General features: G+C 38.8%; 1 protein-coding gene across 4 annotated transcripts in view; it reads right to left on the reverse strand.

The window, feature by feature from the left end:
- The window catches only part of LOC139119395 (uncharacterized), a 54,044-nt gene that overhangs the window by 20,913 nt on the left and 17,199 nt on the right, over positions 1–15,932 (reverse strand). The window contains exons 2-6 of one of the 4 annotated variants that reach the window (XM_070683190.1): positions 7,622–7,678; positions 6,594–6,751; positions 5,864–6,045; positions 4,929–5,017; positions 3,620–3,665 (exon numbers count right to left, since the gene is read on the reverse strand). In XM_070683190.1, coding sequence (XP_070539291.1) covers positions 3,620–3,665; positions 4,929–5,017; positions 5,864–6,045; positions 6,594–6,751; positions 7,622–7,678 — 532 coding nt within the window. Of the gene's footprint in view, positions 1–3,619; positions 3,666–4,928; positions 5,018–5,863; positions 6,046–6,593; positions 6,872–7,621; positions 7,679–15,932 lie in introns of all 4 variants that reach the window. The other 3 variants (XM_070683191.1, XM_070683189.1, XM_070683192.1) reach the window with 3 other exon arrangements.

Consider the following 15,932-nt stretch of genomic DNA (forward strand, 5'->3'; position numbering starts at 1 on the left):
AGGGGATCCTCCTGACACCGACGTCGGCGGCGTGCCTCATCAGGATCACGACGTGGATCGTTCTCTGGGTCTGCCAGATGAAAGTATCGCATAAGCTGCTGAAAGCGACTGCGGGTAATCACAGTAGAAATACCCTGGTTTCTCAGAAAGGGATCGCTAGACCAATAATCCTCCACTGATGATTTACGGTCGATACCCATACAGACTAAGACGCCAATGAACGCCTGCACCTCTCGGTAGTCAGCGTTACGCCAGTATTTATCTATTTTCCTAGCGATATGTCGCTGGTGGAATTTGGCGTATTTATTAGTCTCGTCCTTGGTCAATCTGATCAGTGTAGCTGGAATAAACTTAAAAAAGTAATCGAGCTCACGGGCGTGGCTGGGCAAGGTGAAAGTCGGTCCTCTCTCATGGTCAAAATCGGTCTCCTCAAATATATTAGCATCGGTAGTCTCCGACATACGCCAGACAGGAGGTGTGTCGTCCTCCGCCAACACAGCAGCAACGTCATCATCGTCGTCAGAGCTTGCCTCACCTACGTACTGCCTGTCATAAAAGTCATCGTCCTCTGCCGCATCCTCGTCAACCTCCGAGTCGGACTCAGCGGTGATATCACCGTCGTCTGGGCGTCTGGGCCTGAACTCGCCCGTAGCGGCATCAAGGATCATATCTGGCTCAAAATCAGGTGGGCTATCCTGATAACGAACCCTCCGCACTATCTTTTTTGGCGGGGACATCGCAGCACACGAAACTATGGCAGGAGCGGGCTCGGCAGCCTCTGCTGATGACGAGGACTCAAGCTCTTTCGCACTGGGCACAGGAACCTCTCCTGACGCAGGATGAGGGCTCATAGTAGCAACAGGTGGTGTCTCTCCCGGAGCAGCCGGGGAGAACCAATGGCATCAGCCGTCTCATTACTCACTGTCTCACTAGCAGCAGCAGACGTAGTCTGTGCAGGTGAAGTATCTCCCACAAGAGCAGATGTAGTCTCTGCAGGTGAAGTAGTCTCTCCCGGAGCAGCCGGGTGAGAACCACTGGCAACCGGTGACCCGTCATCATCCTCATCGGCAGAACGATCGGTCTTACGTTTACGCTTACCACTGGGTTTTTCAGCCGGAGATGGCTTCGCCTTACGGGAGCGTTTCTTGCCCGACTTCTTAGAACGTTTACTAGGGACATCACAACGATCGCTACCACTACCGCCCGGAGACTCTGCATCTTTGAGCTTCAGTCGTCTGCTCGCCTTCAGAAAACTTTTGCGGTCCGTCAAGCTCATGTCTGGAACAGTGTCGACAGACTAGCAGGTCCCTCCCTTTTAAAGCCACAGGGAAACAAAGCCCTGACATGATTGGACGCAGGGGTGTTAATATATGCATCCACCTGTTATTATAATGGACCTACGGCAATCAGTCCACCAACTGGCGCTGACATTCCTACCCGTCATGTAAATTGCCTGTCCGCACCATTTGATATGCTAATAATACTCATTTGCGATGCAAATCAATCGAGCACTTAGCATAACATAGTCAATGTCATTAGCATCTCAACTTGACATTCCGTCCAGCTGGGTATGTGGCATGCGCACCTGCCACCCAAGGACGTTGCCCCAAGCCCCACCCAAGGACGTGCCCAAGCCCATGTTTAGTACGGGTGGGAAACCCGTATCTTTAACCTCATGTCCCTTCTAAGTACGCCTGCGCAGGGCGTATTGTCATCCAAGTCGGTGACAAGCCAACCCGACAGATTGCCCATTAAGCAGTAATGGACTGGCCGTCTCGTTCTTGTACGGCAACAAACAGTGCTTCAGCGGCTTGTTTAGGTCATAACCGTCGCCTGCCGAGCGGCTTACCCAACTAAGGCGGTCAAAGATGAAGGATGCCAAAATTGTCAACGGCTGTCTCGGCCTCGTCCGTTGGGCAAACATGGCTCCTTCAAATAACGTGGCCAGCACGTCTACGTCATCAGCGGTGATGACGACCCGTCATTGACGCCCGAGTGCGTAAAACTCGGAATATACCGACAGGTACCTCTACCTGAGTCGGTCATACTACGGTATAAACCAAACACAGGTCTGCCAACTCCCGTTAGACTCGGCCGTTAGCCGAACTTCACAGGGACAACATAGGCGTAACAAGTCGGTGAACAACGGTTCACGCACCTAACCGCAGCCGCCAAGTCGGTGAACAATGGTATCAAATTTTGAGGCCATGTTCCTGAATGGCAAGGCTGAGGCGGTGTGTTTCGTTGCACGGCTTGAACGTCTAGAGCCAAGTGCAGCCGACAACGTCCGACATCTGAGTGGGTAGTCTTTTCGAGAAGGTAACAAGTCGGTTAAAAGCGGTGGTTACCCTTCACAAATGTCGCTCAAGTCCGTTCGGATCAGTTCCATGTCAGGGACTAATCAAGCCGAGTCCGTCAAATCCGTCCGCACTTCCCGTCAATCAGGACCAAGTCCGTGATTTTCGTCTCGCACCATTGGCAAAAAATTGCACCGCCAGCTGAGGCGGGTCTTAGGCGGTTGCCTTCGAGAAAGCCGAGTCCGTCAAATCCGTCCGCACTTCCCGTCAATCAGGACCAAGTCCGTGATTTTCGTCTCGCACCATTGGCAAAAAATTGCACCGCCAGCTGAGGCGGTCTTAGGCGGTTGCCTTACAGATTAGCGTTGCCGAGACGGTCAATTTCGGCCGCAATCTATGTAGTGCCTCAGAGCCAAGTTACCCCAAACTCCGCTAGAATACGTCAACGTGCTAACCTGCCAAGTACGCTACTCGTCCCCCCAAAAAAAACCAGTCCCCCACCGGGGTGGGGGACTGGCTGGGTAGCTTCCGCACCTTTCCCTGTCCTTGGACTCTCTGTGAACCCATTTCGAGAGCAAACGCCGTTCCTCGCCCAAAACCTGTCCTCGAACGACCCTAGCGCGAGCAAGGGTTTGCTACACGTAGTTCCGTCGACTAGGCAGGAAAGGGGTACCAAAAAGTAGCCCGATTTGCACCGCCTTGGCAGGATAACGGCCGTGGCTGCTCAGATTCTAGCTACACCGAATTTCAAGCGGATTTTCACCGACTTGGCAGGAAAAGGGTTAAAGGGAAGAGAAACATGGAAATAAATTATCCCACGGCACCATTTGAAGACTATCCTGTTACATTTGGTAAATTCAAACAGAAATTGCAATTAAAACTGCTGGTGTCTCTGATTTCAGATCATTGTGTGTTCAGAAAGCGATAAAATTTACAATTTCAATACTTCAATATTTATCGAACGTGACAGCAAATGAGTTATGGCTTGTGGGGCACACAAACATTTATAGACTGGCTGCACTAGCTCAGCAATTATAAAACTTCAAACGATTTGTATGTCATGTGATGAAAAAAGTCTTGCAAACCCTGTATCATGAAAATTTGAGAGTATAAAGTGACGTGGTGTAAAGTGTCACCATGCTCTGATTATTTTTGTAGTTTTCTTGTCCATCCATTATTTGGATGGGTATATGCACAAATGTTACAGATGGTTTATCCCCAAGCCTGCTGTGGCAATATATTTTCATAAACTAAGAAAACTCTTCTGAGTTGGTACTAATTATGGCAAGTGAGTTTGTGAGCAGTCTGATAAAATTACTCACTTTCTATGCAGTACTTGCTTCTTTGGCTTGTTTGCACTGTCACTTACTGAAACAGAAAACCACACAAAGATGAGTTACCAAAGAGCAAATCATTTCTCAAAAGATGTGAAAAGAATCTAGTTTGAATATAAGAAGTCACGTTATAGGAGAATGCTATGGCTTTTGACAGGCAATTCACAGACAAATAATAGCGTAATTTTTTTATTATTATCAAAATAATGTGTCAACGGCTTGTACAATAACAGTCTGCCCTAAAATAGGATCTTCATATAATTCAGCACTTTCACTCCTTGCCGCCAGTGGATTGACAGTGCCCAGGGAGTCATCCATCCATTAGTTTAGCATTTACCCTGGCTGCCATGCATGAAGGGCCAGTTTGGTCACTCAATTACCAAAATGCACCACACAGTACAATTACAGTGTAAGCTGGCACAAGGAGGGTTTACTCCTTTGGGCTTTTCATAATATTTCAGATCTCCATACAGGAATTGGGACAGGGTTCAGATAAACTTGAGAAGCTTTATAGCTTTTTCATCATCATGGTTTGGCCGACACCCATTGATAAATGGTTATACATGGTTATACATGGTGAGTACATGTGGACCTGTACAGAAATGAACAGCTTCACTGACATCTGGGAAATCTAGTTGACAACATACACACAGCACTTCAAGCTTGGTGTTACAGCAAAAAGGCACCCTTTGTATCATTTAAATATTACTATTAATATAAATATCTTCATGTATAAAGAAATTCAGCATGATGAATTAGTAAAATAGGCTAATCTAAAAGAATAAAGGAAATTTCTCTGGAGTAAAACTCCTCATTAGCTTATTCCTCTGTGTCACCATGCTCTGATTAACTTTGTAGTTTTCTTGCAAAACAGTAGAAAGCATGGTAAATATTTGTAGAGCTTCACTTTTTCTAGTGTTTGTTTAAAGCAGCTGGCAAACTTAGCACAACCACCTTGCAATGATGGATGGGTAAATGACAATTATTATTGTGTGTGAAAAAAAACATTTTTTTTTATTTTAAAAATTTACTAAGGTCCAAATTCGCAAAATCCATTGTCAATTTAAACATGGAAATATTAATGACTTTTTCTAAGGCTGTTGTATAGATCTTAAATTGGTTGAAATATTGTAAACACACTTGTTCTATTCTAACACATTATACAATACAAATTTCAGTATGCATGTAATTGATATATCTTCATTGTCAATGTGAAACCATGGACAAATATAACCTCCAGAAGGCAGCTGTGATATCATTAACAGATGGGGAACACACCAGCTCAATAGTTACTCACTTTGACCAATAAGATGAAGATGCCTAACATCTGTGTGACTGGAGTTTAGCTGAGGCGCAGACTGTGATCTATGGCGGGCTCTTAACAAACTGTAAAAGATGGAAATTAATAATTTTAAAGATCACATAAGGATTGACAGAAACAAACAAATGCTATCAAAGTTTGATAACTTCGCCGAATTTTCACAAATTAAAGATTTCAGTCAAATTGAAATGACCTGTCTGTCTAATGATAATGTTCAGCATTGCTTTCCCAGTATAATGGTATTGTACGTCTATTTACAATATGCCTATGAAATGTCTGGCTTTGAGTTACACACAAGTATTCAACTAGTTACATATATTTCATTGCTCTGTTCTGACATGCATGCTTCTTGAAGAAGGGTTTGACAGGCACCTGTACACACTGATGTCATTTGGTTCTGGAAGATGGCTGTTAGGGGTTATTGGAGAACTTTTCGTTGTCAGTAGGTACAAGCATGCACTCTAGAGGACACGAAGAGTAATGACTTCATAAGCCTCAAGAATATCACTATTGCATGCATGCTTAGCCATCCCAAAATCAGTAAACATGTTGAACATGAAGTGCTAGTTTATCGTGAATGATTTGGTAGGATTTACTGCAAAATTACATCAATCTGTGAATCAAATTTTGCAAAAATACAGTGAAGAGCGTCAGTAATGTTTGAGTGTAAAACAAATTTCCTGCAGATTGACCAATATACAAAAGGACACAACCACACAAAAGAATACGGAAATTACAACTGCATATGAAGCTGGGGGTTCTTGGTAGAATACCACTTGGCCAATCACTAGCGGTCTTTGTCTGAGGATTTCCAAGATTCACTGGAATTATTAGTATATTGAGAAAGAATAAGAGTGCAATTCACAAGAACAAAATCAAACATTAGGAAAAAGAAAGGACGTGGAGATTACCTGGTTCTGGTAGGTCTGCCTAGTTTGATATCCACACCTCTCTTGGAGTCATTAGGCATTTCAGTTGCTGTGAGATACTGGTGCATTCTATTGGGTCTGAAATATTCACCTTCACTACGGTTGTCTGGGCTGTGAATCCTGTGTATATGCAACCCGCCACCACTGGCATCCATCTGTTCATTCTGAAAAATTTCACAAAATAAATTATTCTGCTGTAGGATAATGATGATGTTATTACTTGAAAATCATGGCCTGTGCATACTTGAACATTTTTCTTAATTCAGTAGTTCCACTGCAAATCACTAAGTTAGTTTACAATGTAAAATTTACTTGAAAATAATTTCACACTAAGCCTACTAGAACTATCTACATTGCTTGATTAAATCATATACTTCAACACAGAGAACTTCAAAAATTCCAGATTGTTCGTACAAAAAGACTTACTTTCACTTTTATATCATGAATTTTAACTCATTACATTGTGTTAAGTTGTTATCTTTCCATCATGTGAAGTCTTGATAAATGACATTTGGCCCTCAAAGTTTTAAGATTTCTAAACTCTCTGGGTCAATTTACTACATTTAGCAATTTCTTGAAATGTCCTTCAGTCAGCTTGCATTCAGTAGAATGGCATAACAGATAGACTCACAGGGGACACTAATCTGTAAGATACAGATTGTATGAAAACATCATTTTCAGATCATTTTAGAAACAAATGACACAAACTTACCTTGTTGCTAGACAAATATTGCTGTGTAAATAATGGGAATTCTCCCGTGTGATTCCGTGAGCTGGCAGCTCCATGCACCCACTGTGGTGAGGAAGCCTGCTGTAGCTTCTCCTGTTCCTGCTTGGTGGCACAGTCATTCCTCACACTTTCTAAATACTCTGGAGGTTTGTTATAAGACAATATGGAAGGTGGGTGGTGGTTGGGGACACCTGATGGGGAGGAGGATGTGGTCAGTGTTTGGGAAGAACTAGGAGTGGTTTTCTCAAGCACATGGCATACTACATGCACAAAGACAAAGACACAACGCCAGTCAGAAACAGTTATATGTAGCAAATAAGAGACAGAGAAAGATATAGGCAGGCAGGAGAGGAAAGAAAGAACAAAAATAACATGCAGATTAGCAAAGCTTGCAGGCATGCGAAGTACCAGAAAGAAAGGTTTTATGCAAATTACAAATCATATATGCACATTTCAAAAAGGAAAGTTGCAGTTTATGTATGCAAATTAAGCAAACTGTAGCAAGTATTTCCTTAGTCACTGTATGCATGATGAAAGCGCAATAAATACCAAATTTGAAAAGCATGTGTTAGATTTGAATTTGGCAAGTGAAATGCTGCGTTTTAGTTATCATGACACCAGCAGAACCAGAAAAGTTGAAGATTGTGTTCATCTGTAAAGGATGTGATGTGTGGATGCCTGGGCTGGGAGGGCTTTGCTTGGTTTATTTTATTATAATTACAAATAGTCATTTTTATCACTTCCTTGCAGCAAGATTCATGACACTTGCAACTGCCAAACTGGTAATTATCTACAATGATTCCATAATTTCAAAGGTGAATTGTGGAATTATACATGTAAACATTAGGAATGACAACACGCATCATAGAATCCTTGTTTGATGTTTATGAACCAGAGCAGTGCTTACAAAGCAAAAGCAATGAAACACTTGTGAATTATTTTGGTGAATCAAAGTGCAATAATGGCAATTTAATTTGTTGTAATTAATTGCTCTATGAAATTGCTTTTACTTTTACTTTTGCTTGTTTTTGGCACCTGCACTTGCGAAAGTCTACTTTTGAGCATCACTGAAAAAGAGAAACAGCATTTCACAAAGCTACATATATTCTACACGTATCTGACAGTGAATCTTAATAAACAGATATTCGAACAACACTATAATAAATGAAACAAATTATACTTAATAGAATAAACTGTAATTTGCAACAAGCATCCTAATATTTCTACTTGAGTACATTATGCAACTATGTACAGTAACAATACATAATCAAACAACAGTATAGTATAGGCTACTATTCCATGATATAAACGTTAAAGGTATACTATCACCTGTTCCAATTTTCCCCCAGTTACCATGGAAAGAGAAAATATAACCAATCACAGATTTTAAGCGGGTGGCCACTTTTTAAAAACAGCGCCCTTACATGGACATTTTGAATACCAAGGAATGCCCTTTTGACCATATATGGGCATATTTATTAGATTACAGGTGACTGTATACCTTTAAATCATGTTCACTCTTGAACAATCTCAGAACATTTCAAAGATATTTTATGCCTCAGTTTGTCATTTGAGAGTAGAGAAATACGTACACTGTAACTGTGGAGGTTTGTCCTCTGTACTTTGTGAAAAATACATGTAATTATTAATCTGAGTTCAAATTTGATGATCATGTTAAAGTACTTAGCCAGAACTTGAAATGTGAATGTGACGATATACATGTATAGCAAAAATATCTGCCAAGGCATTCCTTGAAAACTGAAGGTCCCCAACTAGTAATACATGTATGTGATTATGAGCATTGAAAAGGTGTACACCGTATTCTACAATGAACAGCAAATTGTAAATGTTCACAATTCTGAACATAATGTGTTTGTTGTAGATACATATTTATGACCCTGTTGATAAGATTGCTGTACCACATGCAATCACAAAGCTACCTACGTAAGTGGAAATTTTCTAAAATCAACAGCAGACTGCTATCTTTACACATTATAAATACATTATATATGAAAAAGCACACAGATCAAGGCAGAATACCAGGGTTGCCTATTTAATGAGAAAATTCATCACCTTTCAAATGTCCATTTGCCACCTAGAAATTAAATTATTAATCATTACATATGGAAAGACACTATTTTAATAATAATATGTTATAATTATTAATGTTTTGCCACTTGTTTATTTGCCACCTGGAAATTAAATTGACTTGTCTGTCTGTCATCACCTCCTTTGACATTGTGAAAGAAACTATTAAGCAGCTTTGCCTACTATTGTGAACACACTGGATGACAATGATACATGTATTTACTGTAACCATAATTTCACATCAATTTTGTATACACAGATAATTATACCCTGCTACTGTGTTTCAATGCATGACTGAATTTCAACACTAAACAGTATACACGTATACTGTGGTTTACAACACTACAGTATAATGCTTGAAATACATTTTTATACTACATCTAGTTTGCATTATTTGGGGGGGGGGGGAATTGTCTTTAATATCCCGTAGTATATGTAATGTAATAAAGATCTTGCAAGTGCATGCTTTGTTAAAAATTAACTGGGAGAAACTTACATGTTTACAGCAATTTACATGTAAATCCCTTAAAAATAAAATTTTCTTTCCTAGATCCTAATATTGTATTTTTCAAAAATAAAGGAAAACTGACTTTTCATTGCTGGAAATGTTAGCTTTTACCAATTTCTACACAAAATCTTGTTTATACTTTGACCATATAGATGTCTACATCCTGAGAAAAGCCAAAACAAACACAAAAGAGTATATAACATTTAAATTCACTATCACTCTAGACTAGTCTTACTGCATTTTCCCTTGAAAAATGTATACACAAAAGTTTAATGATGACATCTAAATAGCTAAGGGGAAGGGGGGATGATGGTATTGACAGTCAGTTCACTGTGCTGGATATGTTTGGTATGTTATGTCAACAAAGTGCATGACAACATTAGTTCATGAATTGAGCACCTGAACTGTTCTTTGTAATACAGGTAATTTTTTGAAACTCTACTGATTAGGGAAAGAAAAACAAACAGAAGACCAAAGAAAAGCACCTTGGTGTCAATAATCACAGCTTGCAAAAGGTTTGTCAGTGTTTGGTATGCTCTGTCACAACCTGTTGAATGATAAGTAATTGGTTTTGATGGTGTCATTACACTGTCATCTTGTTAAAAGCTTAACAACACAATGAGCTTGTAATTGCAGTGTGAAAATCAAACTATCTACAAAGTTATGACCTTTGCCATATTTCAGCCATCATCGAGAAGAAATTCTTTGTATTTTTATGCTCCTACGTTCAACAGACAGACTTGTCTTTATGTGGCACACAGAGCCACATAGAAAGATTATTATGAGGATCAATGTCTACCTTGTTTGTGTACAATTTGATGTTACTTTTTCATTGTGCACATGAACACCACATCTCTGATCTATGTGGTAATGTAGTGGTACAGGGACTTCACCTTATCCTGCTTTACAATGAATTTATAAAATAAAATTGAAATCAACAGCAGCATCATAAACAACAGGCATGCCTTCAGCCTATTTCAGTTTCTATGGAAACAATGTATGAGTATTATAACACAAAATTTATGCCTGGCAACTGTCCAAGTTGTGATTTTGTTATTCTGTCAATTTCAGCTAAAGGTTAAATTCATTACAAAACCGTTTAGGTCATATAATTGAAACAAACTAATAAAGGTTTTACTGTGACTTTGAAAGACTGCTGAAAAGGTCAAGTCAATATCGATCTGACAGTCTTTCATTGGAAGGGACATCTTGCGTCACAGTGACCCATCACAACAATGGCTCTATCAATAAATTTCTTAGAGGGCATGATCTGGGTATTCTTTGATGCCCTGAAGGATGCCACTTTTCTTTTCAACCATAATACCCACAATGGCTGGGGTCTTGAATGGTGCCTCATTGCAAACCATTGTCACGCCATACAATTCCTTTACAATGGGATGCTAGAATGCACACACATACACACACACCTGTTGTTCAGTGATACAGGTAAGTTAGCAAGGTTTAGCTGAGGCCTTCTAAATTCACAGCATATTAGGAACTATCAAATGGAAGGACAGCAGTGAATTGTAATGATAAAGATGTCAATTGTTTATTAATTGATGACGTTTATCAATGTCAATGTTTTGTAACACCTCATCAAGAATGATATTATTTTCCAGTAATTCTTTTGCTTTGCTGAAAAAACCTTCAGTATATTGATATGATGTAATCATGCCTACGTGTGTTACTGAATTCTTAGAAAAAATTTGTGTTGTGAATTTTGAAATACTGAATAAAATTAATATTACATTATGTAGAATGCATATTGATTCTAAACATTGGTGTAAATTTTCATCAATGCTGATGAATATGAATATGTTATGATAAACATCACTATCACAAATACAACCACAGTCTGGACAATCACCTGGCGTACAGTTTGCATGTTTTCCTAAAAATGATACTTGAAGTTGAAAAGTATCATCACTGGTTCTGTTTATCCAGTACATTTGGAAATTACTGACCCATTGTTTTCCTAAGTCATCTGTCTATGGTGTTGTGGTCACAGTAGAAGTGAAAACTATGCACACAAATATTCATGTTGATATATAATTGGACATGCAAATTCCTTGTTATTAGTAAACAACGTACTCCTTCAACCAGTGTTGCAGCCATGAATTTCAAACGAGGGGAAACTGGGTCCCACTAACATTTATTTTTGGGGACATTTTGCACAATTTGGGGACAACATACATCAGTTATCAATCAATTAAGTTTGTATTATTTTGTAATAAATTAGTTTCATAAAACAAAATCCAAGCTTACTTGAAGGCGTTGCTATACTTGATTTTCAAGCAATCAGAACTCAGTTGGAGTACAAGCAATTTTAATATCAAGTTTTAATTACTTCTAATCACAGCTCTAAAAGTACATAAATATAGGCCTCAAAACAAATTAAGGTCATCATCAGTAACATATTACTTGCATACTACTCCCAACACAGTTGACTCATTAATGCGCCCGAGATGGCCCACAGTACACGAGAATGCGGGACAATGGTTCTGTTTTGGGGACATTGCCGCAAGGGCGCATACTGGCTGCAACACTGCTTCAACACCACTTAGTTAAAGCTGAAACTATAGGTATAGCACAGTTTTAATATCACCTTGAATCCTAGCTGACCAATGTAAATTGGTACCACACTTTTTGGTCACATAGGCAAAGTGCTGACCATTTTGGCCCTCAAAACATTCATAGTACATTTATCTACTGGACATGCAGTAAGTTTACTTGTATCAAGGCTGTTTCATATAACTGAATGGTTGAAGACGACAGACACCTAGTGAGCATGTGCAAAGCTTGTAATAGTGAACCGACAAAATAGTCAATCAAATAATGGGAGAATACAAGCCATACATGATTCATGACACACCTGGGTGGCTGCGTTGCTGGAAGTTGCAAACAAATAGTTCATAGACTCGTGATGCAAGTACAGGCTAACTATACTCTACAGGCGGTTTTCTTTTTTTCAGAAGAACGTTTCCTTGGGCAAAAATTGTTAACATTTTTTGACAGAGCAATTTGCATCTCTTGAACTGCGGTACGCATTTGTAAATGCATTGAAGGGGCTCTGTCTTATTCTTTGAAAGATGTGTGTACAATATGTAAGAATTCTTCTGGTGACTAAAACTGAACTGCACATTGAGGCGCATACATCTCATTTAAAAGCTGACACAAGGATGATTTTGTAGCTGGGAAAATTGGACGATAAAATTGATGCAGTGAATTACAGTCTTTAAATTCAATGGAATGTGAATGATCATCAATATCACAGAACTTACCGGCTTACAATACATGTAACACTATATTTCTAGTTCTACATGTTCTCATTTTAGTATTGGGACACTAAGTTTTAATCTATGACATTTGCCATTTCAGCTACAGGTGTTTTATTCATAACACTGTATATTTACATCATTAGTAATGATTTCAAAAACTTTTATTAAAAATATGTGGAATGTTTTCAATATTACTTGTCAGTGTTTTGGCAAGTGACAATATTTGCTGACCTCTCTTCATGTTGCTAAGCTTGAGATTTAAATTAAATACTTTTGTCATCAATAAGTCATTATTCTTGAACTTTGAAATGTCATCAATGTTATCATCAGGAGGCCATGGGGCGCATTTAATCAAAGCCAATCTGAAAAGTGCTGAGGTGAGCATTTCAACTGTTCAAGATACAAATTAGCCAACTTTTGTCTTAAAGAATATGCCATGGGACAGATATTTACACACTCACATTTGTTTTATACTTTATGGGCTGACCATTGCGGGGACTAATTTCAACACTCTGCGCGTAAAATTTGAATTCATGGTTTATTTTTTTGAAAATCATAAGTAGTATCTTTCTCCACGGAGTTAACACAGACATGGCAGCCATTTTGAATTTCTAATATCAATATTAAGATAGGTAATTTGTTTCTCTAGTATCAAAATTTGCACAGTGACCCCAGATTTCATTCTTGATTTTAAAAGTGAATGGTTGAAAGTTGCCTTGAGGTACGTTTGACTAAAAGTTTAAGTCTTTCAGTTTCGAGGTACATATTACCTTAAACCAAGAAATTTGCCATTTAACTACATATACACATACTCTGAACGGATGACAGACAAATGAAAGTGCTGTTTCATAGTATGGTAGGGGAAGCTGAACCAAAAGACTAGGTTGCAGAAACATTTAATTTACATCGATGAAGAAAGTCCCAGAGGTGACCAACTGCTGAATGTAGCTGCTCATCCTTGAAATGTTTGGTGTGTAATTTGGAGCAGAACAAGTAGGTGTTCACTGGTCCAGAACAGGATTTTTAGCCTGGAGCAAACCACATTTGTGCATCCAACATTTCATTATTCAAATCACGCAAATTGCAAAGTGGTTGACAAATGGACACCAAAAAATCAAAATCACAGAACAACTGTTGCGGTTTTAAATATCTATAAGAACATCTTACATGTTACATATCGTAAAATACATGTAAATGGTTCAACTACTTTGTCCTAAAGAGGACCTCATTATTTCAGCAATAGTTGCACCATAGAAAACAAGACGCTTGAACCACTGTGGCCTGTGATGAAGATTTGCAATGCGAGGCATAAAAGTCTCAACATTGAAATGTACACCTCCTTCAAAAGTAAGACACTTAGTGGCACCAACAATGCCCAACTGTCTTTAGGGTTAAAAAAACCAGTTCCAATGCGAAATCCATTTAAAATGGTATTTGGAAACTCTTGTGATCCCTCTCAGCACTGAACCATACCTTATTAGATAATCCCTGGCCACATAATCTTTATGGTTAATGGTATTGTTCAGTTCAGTTGCACGTGACAAGAAATAATCATGAAAACTGTATAGACAAACAAGCATCTTTGCCAGAAGCAGTTGGACATAACCAAAGAGATAAATAGGTTACCGGTAACTCTCTCCTGGGGCGTGGACTGGATTTTCTTTACCTCTTACTTGCCCTAAGGTCATCCACAAAGCAGTTTTGAACCCTTCTTTTGTGTCAGCTTCTGACTGTCATCTCTTTTATCTTTTTTTTCAGGTACTGTATGTGTTGTCTGCCATGACAAAATAATGCTTTTGTACATTTTGTCTTGCATTTCAGAGAATTAATATGATTTATCTGTGTATGCTGTAGATGACAATGTATATTTCACTGTCTTTGTTCCACTCTTACAAGATTTATGAAAATTTTTGCCTTAGGAGCTACTGAAGGAAGAGAAATGAAAAATTTGTGACCCCATACAGTGTATAAATATGCAGAAAGTGCTGCCTTATGAAAAAACTTGTGTACACTTAAAAAAATACTTCATTCTTAGCTTAATATAGAGTTCTCTGGCAATTATCTCTCTGAGGACGTGAAGTTTGGTTCATTCTTAAAATTTTAAATATATCAAGGTGTCTCTAAAAAATACTTCAAAGGATGAAATGTTTGACTTTGTCTTGTTTTGCATCTACAGCAGTTGAATGGATACTGAGAATTAAGTGTCAATTTGCCCTACTATTTTGTGACTGTTTTGGTTAAGTGTGAAATAAAAATAATAAAAACAAACACCAAACATCGTACATCATCACATGTGAAAAGACTTTGGACAGGACGTAAGTTGCAAGTTGCATTCTGAAAAGTACACAAACGTGGAGTAATTGTAATTTCTGGGTGATATATTTTAAGAATGCTGAAATGAAAAATTCATATGTGCAGCAGTTGTTGAAACTACCTGTTTGAGTTAGGTACGACCACAGTTGATGCAAATATTTGAATGATTTAATCGGAAATAGGTTGACATTGTCTGATGGGGTGGCAGTTTTTAGACCATTTATATTGATTAGTTAATTCGGTATGTTGATTCTATTGACTTGCCACAGCAGAGTTTTATTGATTTTTTCTCAGGCATCTGTGTTCGGACAATGAATTTAACTATTCCTTGCCTGCATAATTACGTATAGAGTAACATACCAAACAAGGCCACTTCGACTCAGACAGAAAAACCTACAACTGCTGAGTCAACAGTACGTGTGTTTTCATGGATATGTCCGGAAAAGGCTTTCAATATGCCTTGATTTGATTCCATTCATGGAGTGTTAGAAGTAGGATCATGGATCAGGTATCGGTTACACTCACTGGGTGCGGTATGGATTGTCACTGCAATATCCTCTGCATGCACGGCTAATGCGTGCTGTGATAATTTGGCAGTAGCCTCTAGTGAATTTACTGACAGTCACAAATCTTGAAGAACGCACCGGTGTCTGTGTTGCCTCCCAAATAGTCACTAATATAGCAGTGCTACAACACATGAAGGGCACCATGCATACACTTGCAACGTTGTAATTTGAAATATTCACAAAAATTATTCTCATTGCCGAATACCGTTTTGACAAATAACAGTTTGCAATACAAACAGATGATTGAATGTTTCAGCTGATCCAAGTCACGAAATAAATAATAACGTGTCAAAATAACAAATAACAAAATAACAAATGACAAAATGATATTAAAACTGCCCTCTGAATAATGTGAGAACCTTGATGTCACTGTTTGATGTTGTGTATACTGACATATGGCATGCAATTTACAAAACGGTGGTGAAAATTTACAAGACATAATTTAGTCGACTACAAAACAAATCTGACAACTGCAAATCCTGATTACATTCCGTGTGTGTGAGGATGAGAATGTATGAGCCGGTACGCAGTGCACACAGCATTGTATGCATTTGCAACAGACAATTTA

The sequence above is a fragment of the Ptychodera flava genome, chromosome 19 (genome assembly GCF_041260155.1).
Source record: "Ptychodera flava strain L36383 chromosome 19, AS_Pfla_20210202, whole genome shotgun sequence".
NCBI classification, from domain to species: Eukaryota; Metazoa; Hemichordata; class Enteropneusta; family Ptychoderidae; genus Ptychodera; species Ptychodera flava.